At 41.4% G+C, this 23170-nt stretch overlaps 1 protein-coding gene across 1 annotated transcript in view; it reads left to right on the forward strand.

The window, feature by feature from the left end:
* ARHGAP26 (Rho GTPase activating protein 26) overlaps window positions 1–23170 on the forward strand; it is a 305883-nt gene that overhangs the window by 268460 nt on the left and 14253 nt on the right. The window contains exon 21 of the mRNA XM_084635724.1: window positions 19483–19593. Within this exon, the coding sequence (XP_084491850.1) occupies window positions 19483–19593 (111 nt within the window). The remainder of the gene's footprint in view (window positions 1–19482; window positions 19594–23170) is intronic.

Here is a 23170-nt window from a genome sequence, read left to right on the forward strand (position 1 = left end):
TTCCATTGTGGTCTGGGGTCTGAAAGATAGTAGCACAATGCATGAAGGATGATAGCACTGTCAATATGGGAAGATAAAAGTTGATGTCCTGTTGATGTTTTCACCTTACAAACCAGGACACACAGTCTTCCACAAAAATATACTGTGGGAGTAAAATGTAAATCTAGTTGTATTCTAGCAATTCTGTAAAATGGTAGAACAAGTCACCTGTCTCTCTCTGCCCTTTAGCCCAGAAAACAGCCTGTCATGAACTTTATCATCTGGGACTATCTACATAGTGGTAGAGTCAACTTTAGGAGTTTATTGTCCTTGTTTCATTGTGACAATGTATCACATCATTGTGCTAATATATTTCTTTCAGCCCCTGCTAGGGGCTGATTTTAATGTGGTTTGAAAACCTCTGCAGCCCCATCAAAGCAAAGCCTATTGGTGTCCACACAGTATCAATCCCCTTCATGCAGAAGCACATCTGCATTATCTGACTAATATTGTAATAATACTTTGTGGTTGTGCAGCACTTTTTATCCCAGGGTCTCAAAGATTTGGAGGCATTAGTTAAGTTTCACAAGATCCTTGAGGTATTATATCCGTTCTACGGTTAGGCAAACTGAGGCAGGGAGGCTTTGGTGATTTGCCCAGTTAGTCTGCTGCAAAGCTTGGAAGAGAATCCAGTAATCCTTACTCTAAACCCCTTGCCCTAATCAGTGGACTTCAATCCCTACTATACTTTACTTACACTGGAAAAACAAATACTTCCTTTGCATGCATAATTCTTCAGGAGAGGCTGAAATGAGGGCTGCTTATTGGTATTTCACTCCAGGAAAGTATACCGTTGCAGCTAAAGTTATTGCTTCCATCAGTAATTTTAGATGAATAACATCACTTCAGAACTATGAAGAATACAAATGTTGTCAGGGGGCGAGGGGTTCTCATTAGTGTTGCATTTTTCATTATGTACCTTCAGACCTTCAAAATATGAGTGACTGAGGTTAATATTTAACTATTGTAGTTACAAGGTAATACCATGTTTCTGACTTCTCAAAAAGAGAAACCCTTCACAACTGACCACTTCTGCATTGTGCCGGAAGTGGGAAAGCCAAGTCATCCAGTGAGTGTTATAAATAAGAAGATATAGAACCCAACGGACTACTGGGGCTGTGATATACAAGCAGGGTCATAAAGCCTGCGAATCCTTAGATCTGAACTATAGTTCTGTGAATTGCCCAGTATAGGTTCTGGTTCTTTCACAATATACAGCTGCTGAAGAGTTATAGAGCAAGTACTGTACGTTGCCAACTCAGAGCAGGAACTCTTATTGATGTGAGAGATTTGCTTTTGACTTTGAGCACAATAGTCTACTTGAGCCATATCTAGGTAGGGGGCTGACCATTTTATTTTACCACAGATTATAAAATGTCCAGGACAGAACTTGCTTCTTTATATGTTTGTACAAAACCCGGTAGCGTGTGGCCCCAGTTTTCATGGGGATCCTGGGAGCTACCACAGTATAAATAGTTAAGAACAATATCTAGACCTGATTCAGCTTCCCATCTCTCCCTCTCACCCTCCCCCACCTGAGTCATCCTCTGTTTAGCTCCCACAAATGATCTTTATTTTCATCCCAAAGTATATTTATATTTGGGATGCATGCATCAGACTGACCTGATCAGCTGCTTAAATTGTTGCTGTACCCCAAACGATGACTCTAAAAATAGCAACATAAGATTCCATATTTGTATTTCTGACCTACAGATCAAAATTGCTCAGTTTAGAAAAGTAAACGGATTTTCTATGTTCTAGTGTCACAGATTTAACGTGGGATCTCAGAATCAAGCTGTGTACTTTCTAGTTCATGCATCATCACCAGTAATACAGCTAGAATTCAATTAACCTTCTGTTAGTGCAAGAGAAGAAATAAGTTCCAGATTGTTCTCATATAATTATGATGGCTGTACAGCAGGGGTGGGGAACCGTTTTTCTATCAGGCGCTCGCGGCTCCAGCCTGGCAGGGGTGTGTATGCGGAGGCTCAGGGCTTCCCCTAGGCTCCGGCATGGGGCCAGAAATGAGGGATGCAAGAGGCAGCTCTGGGCTGGGATGGTGGGTTGTGCAGGAGGGGGTGAGGGCTCTGGCTGGGGGTACGGGCTCTGGGGTGGGGCTGGGAATAAGGCATTTGGGGTGCAGGAGGGGGCTCCAGGCTGGAGCAAAGGGGTTTTGAGTGTGGGAGCGGGCTAGGGCAGGGGACTGGGGTGCGGAAGAAAGTTTGGGGTGCGGCGCTTACCTCAGACAGCTCCCAGTTGGCGGGGCTAAGACAGGCTCCCTGCCTGCCCTGGCTTTGCACTGCTCCCAGAAGTGGCCGCCGTGTCCGGCCAACGAGAGCTGCGTAGCCAGCATTGGGGGTGGGGGCAGCACGTGAAGCTTCCCTGATCGCCCCTGCTCCTAGGGGCCACAGGGATATGCCAGTCACTTCCAGGAGCTGCGCAGAGCAGACCAGACTTTTAACGGCCTGGCAACCCCAGCTTCACCCCGCAGCGGGGCGAGCCTATACTCGCAGCTCCAGCCCTGCAGAGCGGCACCAAGGCTCGGGGCTTCTGGCCTGTGGCATGGAGACTTGCTGCAGGCCAGATTAAATGAAACAGCGGGCTGGATCTGGCCCACGAGCCATAGGTTCCCCACCTCTGCTGTACAGGGTTAACAGGATTTTAAAAGTGCTATCAAAAAACAAATAATTTTAGAACCAAATTCTACTCTCCAGTATGTGCATAAAACTTCTGTATAATCATGTTGGAAGTCAGAATTTGTCCCTAGTCACTAAAGTGAGCAGATATGTCTCTGAACTGAAATACACTCTTGGAGCAGATTGTTGAATAAGCAGGTGGGGGGAGGAGGGGCATGATAAGCTATTACTGGACTTTAACTGGCCACAGGCAAATCAGATGGAAGAACATTTTGGGTCAATTATCAACTTCTCCCATTTGATGAAGGATGTCTCTGAAGGAGGTAGGGCACTGCCAGCTGGATCTGTAGAGGGGTTAACATTTTAGACTGAGCCAAAATGAGGCCAACTAATTGTCTTTGTGTCCCTATTTATTTCCCTGCATTTCCAAGCAGCATATCTTGAAAGAATTGCTAAAACAAACCCACAGAAAATAGAGCAATTTTTAAAGAATCCCTTCCCTATTTACCAAGCAACATAACTAAGTGCAAAGGTGACTTTGTGCTGAATTCTCCTTTATCCCATTTTAGATGGATGGGTTGGGCTGATTTAACCCTGGGGAGAAATGAGGTTTTTAAAATGAAAAAAATAAATAAATCTGTGTATCAGGCCAAAACAGTGGGGACCCTCTTTAAGGAGAACACAGCTTTTATATAGCAAGATCATGTGGATTTTTTAAAAAAAATATTGCATACAAACTACAAGGCTGTGCAGTTAAAAAGAAATGAAAGAAGCTCTTATAAAGGATAACTAATTTGTTTAGCTGTAAAAAAAATATTTAGTGGAGGAGTCATGGATTAGTCTGAATAATAATGGCTGTCTGCATGTATATTTTAAAATGGGGACTTGGCCGCTGCCAATTCAGGGATGTTTCTTTGCAGTATATTCTCCAGAACTTTGTCTAGTCAAGTTTCATATATATCAAGTACCGCTATCCTTGGGAAACCTATTTTAGCAGATTTTTCTTGATATTCAGCTTAAATTTTCATTTGAAAGGAGACTATAATATCTCTTATTACAACAGATCATGAGGCCGAGGAAAGCATAATCTGTTTCTCTGTTCAAAAACACAAGACCCTGATACAGTCCAGATTCACAAACTATTACCTAGTCCCAAGCTGTGTCCTGTAGTGCAGCAAAGAGCAAAATGATGTATCATTTCATATATCTATCGTTTGATCACCTTTTATGTGTTCAAGAAATAGCAAGCAGCGGGAATCATTTTCAAACCCACTGTTGGAAGATATCCCTGATTTATTTTTTTAAAGTTTTGTTTGTACTTGACTGACATTTTTTTTATCATGGAGAGAATATTACACTGATGTAGTAATTCTTTTATAGCAAGTGGTAGCTTGGTTAGATTATAGCTAGTTAGATTTAGATTTAATGAGAGGATTAGTTTTGCTCCTCTCCTTCCCTCCAGGGAGGCTTGCCTTCCTTGGAAGGGCATGCCTGGCTTCCCAAGGTTCAAACTCCTCATTTGCCAAGAGGCCATCCTGCTTAGCGACGGACACTCTTAGATTTTGTCTACACTAGCGCTTTTGCAGGCAAAACCTTTGTCAGTCAGGGGTGTGAAAGGATATAAAATCAGTAAAGAACCGACATAAATTTCACCAACAAACGCACCATGTCGGCGGGAGAGTATCTCCAGCCCTAAGTGACTTCCTGAGGGTTACACAGGAAGTCTCTATCAGAGCAGGAATTGAACCTGGGAATTCTGTAGCTCAGGGTACAGGTATCTCCTGATGCCATGCATTTGTGGAAGGAAAAGTCTACAACTCGATGCATCCATTCTAGCTATGTGGATACCTAGGGAGGTGGTGGAATCTCCTTCCTTAGAGATTTTTAAGGTCAGGCTTGACAAAGCCCTGACTGGAATGATTTAGTGGGGGATTGGTCCTACTTTGAGCAAGGGGTTGGACTAGATGACCTCCTGAGGTCCCTTCCAACCCTGATATTCTAAGATTCTGTGTTAAGTTATGAACATGCATTGTTCCTTCTTACTATTTGAATTGCCAGCAAACATCAAAACATTACTAGAGATTTTAAAATGAATGTCTTCTCCTTTTGATTTGTATGTGGGAGTGGGGAGTTTTGCTTTTGATAAAGGGAGGCACTTGATTCTAACTGTAGGAGTGGATGAACCACAGTGGAAAGGAAATGTCAGTTTTCATAGTCAGAACAAGATAATGTATTGGCTGTAGAGAACCCATCATGTGTATATTTCAGATCCATTGCTTATAAACCATGTCAATTCAGGATTACCTAGAACAGCAGAAAAGGGAAGGCCTCATTTGATTACGTCTTGTGATGCTGTATGTGGGTTTCCCAGACAGAAAGACAAAGAATAAACCCCGTACACTGAGCCTCTAGACCTTATAAGTAAATAAGTACATAGGGGCTGCTTCTTTAGTATGTGTCTAATTCTGTTGTTACAGACCCATCGATTTCAGTGTAAAACTTTCTGATTTAGCTGCATTTCATGATTTAGAGCAGAGGTAAAGCAAGACAGGTCTTGGCTTTGGATTCAGAGGAAAGAATGATGCTGCATATCTGACAAACAGACCCAGAAATGCCTGAGTTTTCTTACTTAAGAAGAAAGGCCAGATGTGCCCAGTCTCTTGTTTAGATAATTCTAAATGACACACATATTAGAAGTATTCTTTTTTTTTCTTTTTCCAGAAAAGGCTATTTATTATAAATGTGTGTGTCTGTGTGTGTTTCTGTTTATTTTTTAAAAAACCCATTTTAACTCCGGAATCCCAGGTTGTGCCCACAGGTAGCAAATCCCATAAACGCTAATGATCCAAGGGGCTGGCAAACACCTTTAAATCCATTTCCTGAAAAACAGAAGCACCACACTTAGTAGGTTTTGTAGACATGTAGTTTTGAGGCTGACAGTGGTGGCAACAGGTTTTTTTTCAATGTATATTTTACATAATCCTATCCTATGCCCTGTTTAAATAATCCTGGGTGTGTTTCACTTGCTTTTTTATGCTACTGTAAGGTATTTTAAGACATGTGAAAAAGAGAGATACTTTTAGGCCACAAAACCAAGGGTCTTGTTTTGGGAAGGCAAAGGGAAATTACAAACCTTCATTTCCGGAGAGAGATATTTAAGGCTGTTAGGTCAAAAAGAAGTACCCAGTATCTGGAGAGGATGCCAGCTTCATGTGACGGTGTGTGCAGCGGTTTGCACCCGCTTGTTTGGACCTTTGGGTCCACAGAATGAAAAGTCTGGCACATGGGTGGTATATCTGTTTTTCTGCTGTGTGGACTTTTCCCATCCCCTTGATTTTGGCACAAAAACATATTAAAGCTTTAGCCTTCTTTCATTTTTAAGATTCACACTTGATTTAAAATCCCTCCCCCTTCCTCCACAGATTAAATTTCAACACTAAATCAGGTGTTCTAGTAAGAAACGTCCCTCCACTTGCCAGGCAGAGAGAGAGAGAGAGAGGTTCTGCAGCTAATTCCATGTGAACAACAAGTCATATGCCAGAAGATTCTCAGAACATCTACCTAGTGAGACCAAGGCTGACATGTCAGGTTGAGTCCCTTTTTGTTAATATGAACAGAAGCACCTTTTCCTTTCACAGTGGGAATAAATGGAGCATTGACCACGAACGCCTCCCTTCGAACACTGCTACCCATATTAGTTAGGCCTGCGAGCCCTGAGCCAATCTGATGCACGGATAATGTCTTCACATTGCTGACAGTGTTCAGTATTTTTGCAATTACTTCCAAGTCTACGTCTGCTGCCTAGGCCTTTTCACATTTTCGCCTCTCTCTGGACATTTCAGTACTATCTACTCAACATAGCACCATACTATTTGTAAGGTCTACTCTAGAAACATTTCAGGGTGCTCCATGCAAACTAAATTACACGCCATAGAACTTGGCTCTAGTGATGATTAAAAGGAGTGCCTTAAATTTGACTATACACTTAAAAAGGCAGCTTCTGTGAAAGCCTAAGGAAGAAAATGTACAAACCTCACATCCCTTCCTTTCTTAATTCATGTAATTAGGGTGGAGATGACTGCATACCAGTGCCTGCTTTAGAGAGACTGACTGAGGCACATATTGTCAAAACACTGGCTAATGGAAAGTTTACTTTCAAATAAAATCATATTGAAAACACGTTAAGGGCATTTTGGGGAAATTGATGTAGGACTAGGAAGCAGGGATGCTATAACAAAGCTTTCCCTAGGGAAATTTATGGAACAACGTATGCTTTTGTCATCCATATGATCGTTTATTTGAATTAATATGTGCATGGATCTTAACCTTACTTTCTCTGCTGGACAACGTTTTCTGTTTTATTTTCCTTTTCCTTTCCTCTCTCTCCTTCTGGCTTGGATTGTGCAGGAACCTCAGATCCTATCCGGTGCTTATCTTTATGCCACCTGTCAACCACAAAACCTTCACCCCCAGCCCAGCTATATGAATGCATCTCAGTCTTCACCTGCAGCACTTCTGCTTATTCTGGATCTGAGCTTCTCATAAGCAGTGTCTTCCAACAGTGGCCTTAGTCAGAGTTTGAATGGGAATCCCTAAAAGCAAAAGGCTAGTAAATTAAACAAATCTATTTCCCATGCATCGTCATCACCAACAAAGTGTTGAGAAATGGAGTAGCTCTGTGTGCATGTGTTCATTGGTTCCTCCTTTGCTGTTCAAAACTAATGTCTAGCCTGGACTTCTCCTGGTTTAAGTCCTTCCTTGAGTAGTGTGTGCCTGTTTTCTGAAGGAGGTGTCAGTTTCCATCTGTACCACGTAGGCACAGAAAATGCTGTAACATGTAAAACCTTCATATTTGCTCACCATTGGCAACTGCCAGTCATGAATGAGCTAAAGAGCTGACAGATGATAGGGAGCATGTGCTGGATTCATATTGAGACCACCTTCAAGAAGAGTTCTGTCGCTTTTTTTCTATTCAGCCCTCTAAAAACCTTCCTCCTCCTCCTCCTCCCATTGTCCTTTGCCAGGCGGCCTTGTTGTTCAGCTGGATCTGATTTCTCAGTAAAACACTGACAATTTCCCCTAAAGGGGCAGGAGGAAAAATAGAACTGTTCAGTCACAAAGACATCCTGTCTTACTCTGAAAGAAGATCCTTGTGCTTAATTAACTTCATAAATTAGCTGGTGCTGTAACACCATCACTTTACCATAAAATGGAGGTAATATAATCTCATTGGTTCTTTTTGTCATTGTAATGGATCCTGACCACCAATTAATTTGCCCTTGTATGCTTTCAGTTCAGCTGCATTATGGTTGTGAACAAGCTGCTGCGCAGACACAGTTGACAAGGGCGTGCTAAACTATGAAATTATCAGTAGCATAAGACCCGCTGCCAATTGCTTGGTTTTTCTTTTTAAGGCTTTGCTCCCTTCCCTGTCACCTGCTCTCGTATTCCGAGTTCCTTACCCAGCTAACCGCTCTGCAGCTGCACCCACATGTTGTTGGTGGCAGTAGTGGTGCGTGATGAGAATGCCAGCTATTTCTGATGTGGACTACATGCTTGCTGGGAGTCTCGCCATGTTCCTGAGAATTTTGCAGACTAGGCCTGTAGGAGGATCACCTCTTTTTTTTTTTTTTTTTTTTTTTTTTTAAGGTACAGTCTTCTCATTACTCAAGCGTCCGCCCCCCCCCCCCCCGTCTTTTAGTTTAAAGATGGATGGAAAGGAGCTGGGTGTGTGTGTGTGTTTTCTTATATAAGAAATGAGTGTTCTGAAGGGAGATGGCTGATTGCATATGGAAATGGAAAAACATTAAAGCAAACAAAAAAAAGTAAAGAATTTTTCTCTCTTAGCTGCAATTTCTGCCTCTCCCCCACTTTTTAAAAAATATTTTCAGTATAATTTTGTTTTCCATCCACTTTACATGTTGTGATTTGACAGGCTTTTAGTAGAGCAATTCATAACACTTTTAAAGGTTCAATAACCATGAATTTGTTCAGTATGATCTCCGGTAGCATCAGCCTTTCAGTATCAATATGGATCCTCTCTCTCCCCACCTTTCCCCCAATAAGCACTGGTTGCTAAGGATTTGTGCAGAACGGTTCATGAGAATTCAGAGACAGACATAGATTCAGAAAATGACAAAAGTCAAGACTGAGCTTAAACTCCATAAATGAAATGCACAAAGACATTGGGAATGCTCCAGCCTATATTAATTTGCCCTCTGATATCCCACTTCATAAAATAACCAAGCCAAATAACATTCTGCTGTCACATTGCTCATACTGAGTACATAGACTTCAGAGATTAAATCTCTAGCACCCTAGCTTGTATTTAGTGTGTTTTGCAACTGGAAAAATATGTGTATGTACCTATGGCCTTAATTTTGTATTTGACGTGATTTGAAGCATTTTTCAGGTCTGTTTTCATAGGACTGTGCCCTATTTCACATCGCCTACAATTATTGTGCAATATCATAGATCTAACCCAACATGACTGTGCATTGACTGTGAGACTCTAAAGTGGACCGTATGGTTTGCAATTAGAAGTGAAAAGATAAATACAGTGTCCAGTAGTGTCAAAAATGTAAAGTCATGGTTTTTTTAAAAAAAAGTCTGAATTGTGGTTAACTAATTGCAGGCGAAAGGGAAGTGAAAATATTACATTTTAATCTTGATACACAGGACAAAGAAATTAGGATGAAATTCACCCCAGTTATGTGATATATAGGCTATATTAGGGGCGTAAGCTCTTAACATAGGTCTTGAGTGAGCCTGAGACCTTACATGGGCCCCCTGCAGGAATATGAATTCTACCCATAGAGCATTCTTGAAGTATTATAACATGGTAAGAGAGGCTAGATGGTTTAGGGATTGATTCAAAGACCATTGAAGTTGATGGAAAGGCTCCAATTAATTTCAGTGGTCTGTGGATCCGACTGTTAATGGACTAAGACTTGGAGCTAGAATCTCTGAGTTCTAGTCCAAGGCCTGATAACAGCTTGCTGTGTACCCTTAATATCTTTGTCTGATTTTCCCCTTCAGTGAAATGGGGTATTCTGATCATTGATTATCACTGGTTGGATAAATGTCCTTCTTTCCTCCCCCCCCACAAATAAAACCCCTCCACCACTACCAAGGAATACTTTCGATCCAAAGCCAAAATAACAGAGACATTCTGGTGTGCAGCTAGAAAGCTTTTAGTTTTCAAGTTGTTGATGAAAAATTAAATTTACTGTGGAAAGCAAACATATAGTGAAAAAAATTAGTTTTGTTGAAAACTCAATTTTTCACTGAAAATAGTTTTATTAGAATTTTTACAACCAGCCCTATATTTAATATTTGTACGGCACTTTGAAAATATAAAATACCGCATGAGTACTCTGCACTATTTCGGAAAGGAAGTTGGACTTATTTGTAAATTCAGAAAAGTAGTACAATAGTCATTTATTTAGTGTTTTCCATCCATCAGCCTCAAACTGCTTTACAGATGTAGGTAATCTCCATTATTATCCCCAAATTCCATCACCTGTGTGCACTGGAGTTAATTCTTTGCATTGTGCATGAACTGTTTGCACATGACAAAAAGGAAGCTGGTTGGAGAAGTTCTTAGCCTCCTGCATAGTTGAAATCTAAAATAAATACTTACAGTTTTGTGTTAGGATTTACATCTATGCGAGGAACATTACTAAGCAAGCAATGAACTTTCTTCTAGAGCATGGGTGTTAAAGTAAAAGCCATTCTGTGCATTGCCAGATAGAACTTTAAAAAATGTAAAAACAACTTTGCTTCCTTCAGGGTGTGGATCTCTTGCTGGTAATGGCAGCTTGTGGGATTTAGTTGCTGCTGCCTGACCCATATTGATAGCGCTTCTTTGATTATGTTTGCAAAACAGTACTTTATCTTGGAGGTTAACACTGGATTCTGTGGGGCATATCAGAGGGTATGGGAGGGTTGGGGGAGTGTGTCGAGTGAAATCATTAGTCCAGAGTGACTGAATTGTATTAGAGGCCAGCATGTCTTTCACTTACTGTGGGGTAAATTATTCCTTCCTTCCAAGGCTGTGATTCCCTTCTTTACAGGTATATTTTTGCCCCCATTGTTCATTTGTGCCAAGAAAAGGGAGGATGGTCCTCTGAAAATTTAAACCTTTTGGGCTGATTCTCCACTCCTCTGAGCTTTGTTGGATGAAATAAATGGATAAAAGGGCAAATGAGAGCTGTTTGTCGCTCCCTCATCCTGAGCCGCGAGACCCCAGTGCAAGTGTGGGCTGCAAAGGAACAGTTCTGTCTTACACTACTGGCATGACATCCTTGAGAGACCACACACAAGTAGAGGATCTCATGGAGCTCTCCCCTCCCGGTCGCTATCCTGAGGGTGAGGATGGCTAACACTGGAGACAGTTTTACCGCTTCTACCAGTTTTACCCCAGCAGAGAGTCTCTCTACAAAGGAGGAATTCTCCACTGGCCATCTCCCACCACGTTAAGACCATTTTCCACCACTTCTGTGTTGCAAGGTGGCTTCAGTGGACCAGAGTATCCAACCTAGTACACCTCTACCCCGGTATAACGTGACCTGATGTAACATGAATTTGGATATAACGCGGTAAAGCAGCACTCCGGAGGTGCGGGACTGCACGCTCTGGTGGGTCACAGCAAGTTCGATATAATGCGGTTTCACCTATAACGCAGCAAGATTTTTTGGCTCCCGAGGACGTTATATTGGGGTTGAGGGTATGTGCAGAACAACGTGTTTCTCTGAAAAGTTTGGTCACATGAAGACGACCATCATGATGAGATGAGAGCTTTAGATTCAAGGAGGATTTTAGTTTCCTTCACAACCGATGGGGTAATAATGGAGATTTTGCAAGGACTCCTAGCTGCTGATCGATTTAACTTTTAAAGTTACTCCGGAAAACTAGTTGTTTCTGAATGAAATAAAACGATAGTGGATTGAGTGTCAGAGCAAATGTCCATCTAAAAGGAGAGGTACCCAGAGGGATATACCAGTTTTCCCTAGCAGTGAGCAAACCTTTTGATAATTAATGCTTCTTAAACCTTGGAGAGTTACCTTGTGCATTAGAAGAAACCGCTAATGAAAGAAGATGCTAATAAGATGCTGCCCCTGATTTACGAACCCTTCCCCCTTAAAATGCAATGTGGTTTTCTACTGGCACATACAATCATTCCATTAATAATTAACACCTTTAATGGGGTTTGAAAGCATTTAGTTCAACACAAAATCTACTAGCTTGATTTTTAATCTCACTGAAAGCCTTTTGGGCAGACATAGAGCAGAGACACTAGTTATTCCTACTGAAGAAAATACAGCTTCAAAGAAAATGTGTAGAATAAGTCAGGATATTTAGGATCTAGGCTAGGTGGTGTGAAGGAACCAGACACAACTGTTAGCCCTGAAATCAGGGGTCTGTTTCTCCTCTCTTACATCTGAGTATCTCCATTGACTTAAGTGTAGCACCCTCCGGTTCTACTCTAGTTAATTAACAGAATAATCAGTCCACCTGGTGGGGGTGGGGAGAGGTCAGAGCCCATAAGGAGAGGTCTGATTTCGGGAGTGTCATAAATATAAAGGGAAGGGTAAACCCCTTTGAAATCCCTCCTGGCCAGGGGAAAGCTCCTCTCACCTGTAAAGGGTTAAGAAGCTAAAGGTAACCTCGCTGGCACCTGACCAAAATGACCAATGAGGAGACAAGATACTTTCAAAAGCTGGGAGGAGGGAGAGAAACAAAGGGTCTGGGTCTGTCTGTAGTCGTCTTGGCCGGGGATAGACCAGGAATGGAGTCTTAGAACTTGTAGTAAGTAATCTAGCTAGGTATGTGTTAGATGATGATTTCTTTAAATGGCTGAGAAAAGAATTGTGCTGAATAGAATAACTATTTCTGTCTGTGTATCTTTTTTGTAACTTAAGGTTTTGCCTAGAGGGGTTCTCTATGTTTTTGAATCTAATTACCCTGTAAGATATCTACCATCCTGATTTTACAGGGGGGATTTCTTTATTTCTATTTACTTCTATTTTTTATTAAAAGTCTTCTTGTAAAACACTGAATGCTTTTTCATTATTTTCAGATCCAAGGGTTTGGGTCTGTGGTCACCTATGCAAATTGGTGAGGCTTTTTATCCAACATTTCCCAGGAAAGGGGGAGTGCAAGTGTTGGGAGGATTGTTCATTGTTCTTAAGATCCAAGGGTCTGGGTCTGTAGTCACCTAGGCAAATTGGTGAGGCTTTTTACCAAACCTTGTCCAGGAAGTGGGGTGCAAGGTTTTGGGAAGTATTTTGGGGGGAAGGACGCGTCCAAACAGCTCTTCCCCAGTAACCAGTATTAGTTTGGTGGTGGTAGCGGCCAGTCCAAGGATAACGGGGGGAATATTTTGTACCTTGGGGAAGTTTTGACCTAAGCTGGTAAAGATAAGCTTAGGAGGTTTTTCATGCAGGTCCCCACATCTGTACCCTAGAGTTCAGAGTGGGGGAGGAACCTTGACAGGGAGTAAGAGTATCCCTCTGCACCTCGTTGGAGTGCATGTGTATGCATGTTGCACAGGTATGAGGAGAGGGCTGAAGGTTTGATGAGTCTAGGTCTTATTTAGTCTTAATACCATCCTGTAACAGCAGTGTTTGGTTGGTGAACTACAGTGTTGTTCAGTAGTGTAGATAATAGATAACTTGTGTCACCACTGCTGGTAATTGTGAGACAAGAGAACACTTCCTCCCACCTGGACCATTCCACAGTGCTTATTCATTTGAAAATGCACCCTCTAATTAATCACTTTTCCATCCTGCCTCTCAGCGTTTTCGCTGATCTACACCGGGAAGCGCTAGCAAGCTAGTGATGGTAGCGCATTCATTCCAGACTTCCAAGATGACCTGTAAATATTATGAGATGTGATTTTCTATAAAATGGACCAATAAAAAAAATCAAATGTTCTTTCTTTTGTTTATGTCAGAGGATGACTCCCATATTGACAGCTATGCAGTTGGGAGTAGGATTCGGCCTAGTCTCTCTATTGTTCAAATACACATTGTACTGCTATGCACTTAGTGCTGATGAAACTCTCAGCATTGCTAAAGCCTGATTAGCAAAGCAGAGAAACATTTGCAACTTATATCATATGGGGATGTGAGAAAATATGCCAAGCAGAAAAAATAAGAGGGCAAACCAACGTGAAAAGCATCTTGAAGACTGTGAAGACGACACAGGGCTGAGCTAGCCGTGTTATAAAAGGGAGGGGAAGATGGACCACACTTACGGAGGTATAGATATAGATGTAATAAGGGCTACTGTTGAAGAAGCCGTTTCGGTAGGACTTGTTTGGCAGCAGATAACAGAATCCTTGGGCTACTGGTTTCTCTACTCTTGACACGTAGGGGTGCTTTCTTTTTCTGTTGAATAACTGTGCTGCTAGATAATACTTGTGGTAGAAACCCCCTTGAGATGGATTTAGCTTTACCTCTGTTACATTTTAAGGTATCATATGAAGTAAATTTTTTAAAAGGCATTTTTTTGTTTTAACTGAGAAACTCTTGTATCCTGCATAAATGACTGATACATATGAATGAAAACCAGTAGATCGGGATAACCAAAGTGCAGCCCACTGAGGAGTGACAACCTGAGGGAGTTTGCAGTGCCATTTTTAACATGGAGCTGCAGTCTGAGTAGATGATGGCATTGCAATGCAAGCAAGCTTCCACCTAATGGATGTGGAGTGTACTTTGATCAAGATGCAGTATTGCATGCTGGAGTCATAGTCTCTATAGGCTAGATCTCTGTATTATATTTTAGGGCAGCTGGTCTGAGGTCCATTTTATTTATGCAGAGTAGCTTTGTCCTTCAGAAATTTGCTAACGTGGCCCTCTGTTGACAAAGTTTGAATACCCTTGCATTAGCTAAATTGTGCAACAGCTACCCTCTGGCTGTTGCATTGAGAGAGCCTGAAGCTTAGCAGCTTTGTTTTGTAGGAATGGAATGGTGATAACATTGATTTTTTTTATATACAGTCCAGTATTGATAGAGAACACAGCATGGGGATACTCAGTATATTATAGAGCTGATTCATTGATGGGCGATTTCCATTTATTGATAGGCCGTTCCCGTTCACATGTAAGCTATTTTTATGCTGGAAACAATTATTTGAATCCTGAGTTCCCTAGAAAATCATTTGAAAAGCTTCTTTCAGAAGAACTGATGTTATCCTGTGAGCCAAATGAATAAAGCGGTGAAATTTGTCTTGAAACCATGCTGGGGATAATTATTTAGACCAGTAAATGGCTGCAAGGTTTGAGCTGTGTCACGTAAATGTCAGAGAGACTAGTAGGTAGACTGGCAGGGTATGGGGAGGAAGAGAGAGACAGGATATGGATGGGGGCAGCGGTTAGAGACTTTAGATGCAGCAACTGGAAATGAGATCAAAATCTGGAAATAAAACTAGGGCTTTTTACAAGTTAAGGCTGCAATTAAACACAAGGATGGGAAGATAATAAGATGTACAGCAGACATGGGAATAAAGAAGGGACATTTGGGATGAAAATCCTTCTGCTACAATTTTATTCATTTCTAATGATACCTTTTTGGTTGCAGTGTGGAATTTTCAAAGGGGCTTATCGAAGTTTGATACAGAGTGCTCACTGAAAGTCAGTGGGTGCCAAAATCCTTCATGCTCCTTTGAAAATACCATTGCCAGTGCATATACTGTTATTATTCCATGGATTTCCACAGTTGCATGTCACTGTTGCTATTCGCATTCTTCAACGTTTGCTCAAGTAGAAGGCATGGAATGAACATGAAAGAAAGCTCTAAAGCAATGGAATATTTTGGGCTGCCAACTCACGGAATTCCTTCTCCTGCAGCTATTTGTGAAAAGTTAATATCCTGATTTAGAGATTCTAATTTCAGCCACTGGAGTCAGATTTTTGTTTCCGGGTTTTGATATTTTGGGTTCCTAGCAATTCTTTTTTCTGTTTTATTTCCCACTATGCACAAAACCAGAAGTGCTGCCTGCAAGCTGCACAAGGGTAAATAAATAAATAACGTCAGATGGAATGTTACTTTTGTATATACAGTTAAAATGTACAGTTGAATTCAGACAGCAATTGGTATTTTCAAAAACCACACTGCCTCCTCTGAGATTCCTGTGAAAGAGAGAGAAAGGAAATCAGTCCATACAAAAATAACTGCTTTCCAAGATACAAAGAGATCCCAGAATAGTGTTTGTTTATTCAACTACCCTTGCTTGCCAAAGAGACATAGGGAAAGCATAGGCTCTGTGGCTGCATAACTGGAACAGTTGGACAATATTCAAGCAGTATATTAGAGTAGGTTTTAAAAGGAAAAAATAAATAAAAGCATATTGATAGGGAGGAGGCCATTAACTTGTGTGTTGATCACAGAGCTGGTAGGCATGAACATAAGATGGCACATTCTACAATCCTAAAAACACAATCTCTACTTCATGAAGAGGTTTCCTGTAAAGATTCTTACAAAATTACTTATAAGACTGAGCAGAGAATAGCTTGGTCAGCTTGGACCAAATCAACCCTGATGCAACTCCACTTGAAGAGAGTTGTGTAACTCAATTGAAATGGGATCATTTTTCCATTTAATATAATGCATATCTTCATTAATTATTATTTTCATTGATTGGTTTGATAGGCACCAACAGTGTTTTCTGTGCTATCCAAGACCCACAGTAAAGCCAGTCCCTGGCCCAAACAGCTTACTGTAACAGCTTCCTAGACAAAGGTTAGTTTGAGAGATGTGCTCCTTACTATAAGTTTTTTAAAATAAAATAACCAAATAGAAATAATTCTCTTTTCTGAGAACCTTATTGATTATATTTTATATTGTCATTAGTGCAGTGGACTAAATGGCTAATGTGGAAATACATAGTGGTGACGCAGCTGTCTTTAAGATTAATGAGAATTACATTGTTTCAAAATGAGTTTAATCTCAAAAAAAGTGTATAGGCCCAGTACACCATATAGAGGGAAATGCTTTTAATTATACATTCCTAAATATCCCAAGTCCTGCAATGAACTCTCTTCACTGGGTATTGTAACTACTAAAGACTCACTGGTAAATAAAAGGCCTTTCATAGAATATAAGATTTCCTGTAACTTGTTGTGAAGCTGCAGAATGTCTGGTAGCAAGGCAGCCAGGTGAAGTGGTTGGAGGCAGAGCAGAGGGTGGAATGTTGAGGGGCAGAGTTAAAAGTGTGAGAAACAAACCGTAAGAACCTCAGAACATTGACAGTGGATATTGGCTTGTCCATGAACTCGGGGAAGGAATGAAGGCTGCACAGGTGGGGGAAGAGCATGATCTGCAGGGAGTTACTTTTTATTTTCAAGCTACTAAAAGATTAATTCAAACAAAGGAAAGAAAAGGCACCAAAAATTACTCAACAGTATCCTTTAACCTATCGCCGAAGTTGCTGATTTGTTTGTGATAGGAGGTTGGCATTTGAAACATAACCTGAAACGGAATAAACGTCTTGTCTCCTATTGACTTTTCTCTCTCACTCTAACAAAATATTCGAGAGTTTGGGCCAGTCCAAATCCTACGATAAGAAACAGAAACCATGAGCTGGAGTCTAGCATAAGGTTATTATTTTCAGAAGATTTTTCCTTGTCTTTGTTCTTTTAAAAAAAAACTTTTGATTGTGATGTTTAAAAACCACAGATGTTGCCCCTAACACACTTCATGTAATAATGTAAGGAAACCTTGGTTAGAAGGAGCCAGAAGACATGTTTCATGTGCCCATGCTGTTTCCTAGAATGCAGTATACACATGGCCTGGCATTTGAGAAGGACCTGACCATACTCTTCTCTGTTGTCCAGCCCCCTCTTTCTTAACCGCTCAGAAGGGATTGATTTTCAGCTCCTTTGGGCCATTCTCAAAAGAACAGAACAACTTACTAACTTCATCCAGTGCACCTTTTTAGCAATCCAAAGTAGGGGGAAACAGGCTTAGTAACAACCTCTGGGAGTCTCTTAACATAAGAGAGAGATCCATTTTGCCATTTTCTCCCTCAAACACAAATTTAATCTCTTAAGACTCATCAGCCATGTTATTTTAGCATTAAATCCTCTACTCCACTTCCCTTTAAGTACTGTGTCTACAGTACTGGTGGCTGCCTATAGGTCAGTGGCTGCACCCTCTCTAGCTTGCAGCCCGCACTTCGTATCAAGGACCAATGGAACAAGGAACTTGATTCCTCACAGGGGGCTGAAGCATAAAAGCAATCTTTACAAAGTAACCCACCTTGGCATTTTTGTGTACTGCTTGTTGAGGGCCAGTAGCGTTCTCAGTGTTGTACCAAACATGGATTACAATCTAAATTAGACAGACAATATGGTTCAGACACCAAACACACTGGAAGGCTAGAAGATTATTGAGACTTCAAATGGTGCACATTCTTTTAGTGCAATTGTTACATTTATACTTAGATCCCCTGAAAGGCACAGTTAAGGGAGTTTTACTCCACTTTTCTATAAGAGGAGTTTCACTATCTCAGAATTTGCTGTAAGGTGATTCCACTTTATTCTGTGTTACAACACTAATACTTCAAGGAAAAGTACTGTATCTAATAAAGTATCTAATAACTTCCAGAGCTAACTGAGTTGATTACTCTTATACAGAGGAGGAAAAAGAGTGAAGTTTAAAGCAAGCCAATTAAAAAGCAATGGAAAAGTTACAGTAGAAGAGGAAAAGAATCAAAGCAAGCACTGCAAAAATAATGAGCAGACTCTATTATATGCATATCAACCATTTACATCACCCAGAAACCAGTTGCATCGTGATAGCTTGGTTCATGCTGGAGTCCCAACTGAGGCTTGCTGATCATTTATAAGTTTGACAGCTATAGACCAGTTGTGTTTAGCTGCCAACTATGAGTAATAGGTCCTCTACCTACACTGGCAGAAATCCCATTAGATAGGGCATTGATGCTTTCCTCAATAGCCTTTTGCTGATTTCACAAAATAAGTTATACTTAAAACTTGGTTTTCATTCATTCTCAGAACAGAGAAAGAGTCCATGTCAGCAAGCTGAGTTAGTCACAGAGAGCATGTGGAATATGTGTTCTGTTGTGGGCATGTCCATGTTGGAGTGAAGGGTCTTTCTTTTTTCATAGTAGGTACCTAAGCTACATGATTTGGGGCATATTTATTGGAGGTTTTTCCTTATTAATGTTCTTCAGACAGCTACTAGAGTGAAAGAACTTCCCTGCCATCCTTCAGATAATGAACTCCTGTAGGCTTCCAATGCGTAAGGCCCATTTAGTTAAAAATATAAACAGGAAATTGTTTTTGGGCACTGTGGATTGCAGCCCAGAGAATAGCCTTTCATACTTGCACACCTCAACCACCAAAATTAAAAAGAGGAATGAAAGGCTGGTTACAGACATCATTAATGTCCAGAAATATGATCAACAATCTCGCAACAATGGGGGAGATAAAACAAAGCAGGTAAGTAGCTGGGGAAAGAAAGCCGCTGTGTGCAGTGAGATGACCTCTGTAACCTAGAATGTAGTCGTTCTGTACAACAAAGCAGCTAGCTTGCCAGCAAAAGAATAATAGAGCAGGGATTAATTACAAGGTCCAACCCTTTTTGTCTAAAAAAAAATGCAGATCTGGCCTTGAAACTGTTTCCCAAGGTCTCAGTGTTCCATTATGTAGCTTTGTTTCATGCTGTGAATATTCCCCAGGCACCTACTCTCATTGGATGTCGTTGAAACCTCTTTCTCTGTTTTGTTTGTTTGTGATAGTTGTGTGTTGATAAGTTATCTGATTCTGTCTTGCAGCCCTCAGAATCCAAGCCCAACATCACCCCTTTCACCGTCCTGGCCCATGTTCTCTGCGCCATCAAGTCCTATGCCCACCTCCTCTACGTCCAGCGACTCATCCCCCATCAGGTCTGTTGCAGAGTTTGTTCTGGTTTTCTGTTGCTGCTTCTGCAATTATATTTTTATTTTTATTTTTTTCTGTGTGTCTTGTTCAAGTTCCCCCAGTGAAGTCCAGCTTTGGTGTCTAGCTTGTTATTTTAGTTACCAGCTTTCATTGGTCTTCAGCTGCCTTCATGCAGCAAGAGAGGAAACGTCCAAACGTCCCATGATCCAAGAGGCATGGTTTGAGATGACCTAACAGCAGTTAATTATCTATCAGGTGTTCCTCTCATCCCAACAGTGGTGCAGACCATGGGGAGAATTTCTCAGTGATCAGAGCAGGCAACTAGGAATCATGACCCTTAAGTCTTATTCCCACCGCTACAGTTGTCTTGCTGTGTGACTTTTGCCAAGTCCCTTAACTTACCTGAACCTCATTTTACCATTTCTACAACAGGTAAGAAATGTACTAACCTCACAAGAGTGTTGCACGGCATAACTAAGAATTGTTAAATACTATGGGCCTTGATTTTTTTTTCCCCCAGCCCAATCTCCCTTTTCACACCTGCAGTTTTACTGAATGGAACTATGTGATATAGACATACTGTCTTATTGTGTCTGCATCTCAGGTAGTTAGATATCTGTCACATGAAATAAATTGCTCCTGGAAGTTGGGGACACCCCCTAAAGGAAGGTTTAAAAATCTTACCCTTTGAGGTGGAAGAATATGGTATTATATAATGCTCTACCTAGGTTATTCCTAAAGTGCCCAGCATCATGGTGCATCTAAGTGCTGGAAACTGCTGCATGGTCTCAACTGCGAAAATACTCATTTTCCTAGAGCATTCTTGTTTTGCGCCATGCCATCTCCTGTAGCCCTGAGAACTTGGAGTATTCTAACTGGCTGCTGTGATTAGTTTATCTTGCATTGAAGAAACATGCACTGTATGGCAGGAATGTGCCTCTCTTCAACATAAACCTTTGTACTGAATATGTATCATATTATGGGATGTGGGGGAATGCAAAGACTATTCACCTTGTAAAAGAAATGAAATTGGATACAACATCATTGATATATTTGTCCCCCTTATGATTGGTATGGGAGCTAGAAGCTGTCAGTTTGTCTTACAGATCTGTCACCTGTTCCACACCCCCTTTTCCCTGCCTACTCTCCCTGTCCTAGTTTATTCAAGGTGATTCGGTTAACCAGGCTTCCCAGCTGGTTTGCTGTGCTGGACTGTAGGGTAGTATTGATGCCTTAATATCTAACACTCATTAGTAGGCAGCGCCCCAGCCCATCTCTGGCAACTGCACTGCTGCAGTATATAACCCAGAGGTGGAAATAACCATCCTCTGATGATTTTTAGTCTGACCTCCAGAAAGCTGTCCTCTGAACAGGCCCCTTCTCTTCAAGTGGATCATAAAAAATGCAATAAAAAACATATTAATTCCTTTAAGACCAGCCTAAGTGGAATTATCTTTGCTTTTTTCCTGTCCTTTAATTAGTATTCATTAGTGCATAAATGTTGCAGAACAGCAGGAAGAGAGGCAGAACCTGGGTCCTGCTCCTTATATGACAAAATTGAAAACTACCTCACCCACAACTTACAAATGCCACATTTAACTCCTGTCTAACTCTTCTGAGAGGACGACTCCCTCGTTCTATAAATTGTACAAGGGCACATTGGGAAAACTCCACTGAGTGCTTTCCTGGCCCTATGCCATGCTTGGAGGCAGAAATTAAAAATGAGTGATCAGAAGGATCTAAGCTTTTTTTATCTCCTTGATGGGCACATCAGCAGCAGAAGTGGCACAGTCCTGATAGTAGCAACTTGCACTGAGGTTGCTGTGAGGACAAAAAAAAGTGGTTGAAGGCCTAAAGGGGACCAAGCAGTGGAGTTTATTTACAAGAATAGCAACAGCTTAAATAATTCAGGGCAGTTGTCTAGAAAATTCCTTTGTTTTAATTCTATGATCTCCACAAAGCTTTGCATGCTGAGTGAGTCCTACTTGGCTCCTGAATGGTAGAGGTGTAACCCCTTTAGTTTGTGTTTGTCTAACAGTGCCACTCCCCACCCTTGACAGCCAATTGGACTGGATGGGAAAACTTGGAAACATGTCATCTTTGGAGCTGTGCCAAAGCGTGTCCATGAAATCACAAAGCCACATGAACTTCCCCGGTCTGAGGTTTTGTTATGAATTTGACCAGTGTGGTAAACTCAGGACAGACAGCTGCAAGGGTGGGGTAGAAAACAGTCCCAGAAGGTTAAAAGGCCCTCCTCCCCCCTATCAACTTTGGAAGGATAACTACAGGTCAATCAGGTTCAGCTGAGAAGGGATTGCCAGAAAATCAATTAGGATCAGCTGAGAGGGAGTTACCTGAGGTCAGTTAGGATCAGCTGATTCCAACTAACTGCTGCCTGAGACCTTTTTAAACCCTCCCCTGTTGGGAGAAGAGGGAGAGAGAGAGAAGGAGTCATGCTGTCAGTAGGTTAGGAGCAGCGAGACAGCAAGCCTCACCAGGAGGGAAGGCTGCATTCCCTCCCATTAGGGAGAAAAACAAGCCCAAAAGACTGGTGGAGAGAAGGAACGGACTGTCCCTGTGCAGCCAAGGGGGACTGTTTTACCCAAGCCCGTCTCACCAAGGCTAAAAGCAACGGAGGCTGGTGAGACCGAGAAGGTGCCTTGTCACACCAGGTTTACTGAAGAGGCTTGCAAAACGTCTGGGTGAATCCATGACCAATTTGAGCAAATTTGGGCCATCTGATTGTTTCAAGTCAGAAGCTGGAGAAAACAGACCGGTTCAACCAAGATTTGCTTCGAAAAAACTCAAAATCCCAAAGCAAACCTCAGAATGTTGTGGTGGGAGAGATGATTATGAACCCTCATGAGAGAAATAAACCCTACTTCTTACTGCTCTTTATTTGTTGTTATTGTTGTTTGGTGAAGGAGCAAGGGGTTCTTTGGGATGTTAGTAAACTTGTTTTGGTTTCCTATTTATATTGAATGAAAATGGTACTAACAGAAAAGGCTGCTTTTTTTTGATGAACGAGCTCCTGGAAAGGAAAGTGACCTATTTTTTTAAAAAATGCTCATGTAAAAGATTTGTTGTTTCAAAGAAAGTCTGTTTGCCCTGTGAGGAATTAGATTAGCTGCATTTGAACTTCCAAATATTCCACGTTTAGATTACAGATTACAATTAGTCCTTGCATGACAGATCAGAAGTCCTGTCCTAATGGTACTGATGGAGAGAGATTATATTTACATGGTTGCCTATGCATTTTTCAGGATTTCGTACTATCCACTTATCTTGCTTTCCAATCACTTATGTCAGGTTAACACACTTTCTTCCCCTTGCTACAAACCACTGCTCTGCTGGTAAAAGTAAGACAAAACAGTGGAGACTATTCAGACTTGTGCATGAGCCTCCAGGGTTTGGCCATGCCCTATCGCTCGCCCTCCACACTTCAGATACAAACAAAGTAGTGGGTCAGGCCCACCTGGAGGAAAATTACTTCCCGACTCCAAATATGGCGATCAGCTGAACCCTGAGCATATGGGCAAGATTCACCAGCCAGATACCCAGGGAAGAATTCTCTGTAGTAAC

Source organism: Lepidochelys olivacea, assembly GCF_965140295.1.
Source record: "Lepidochelys olivacea isolate rLepOli2 genome assembly, chromosome: 8".
Classification (NCBI taxonomy): Eukaryota; Metazoa; Chordata; order Testudines; family Cheloniidae; genus Lepidochelys; species Lepidochelys olivacea.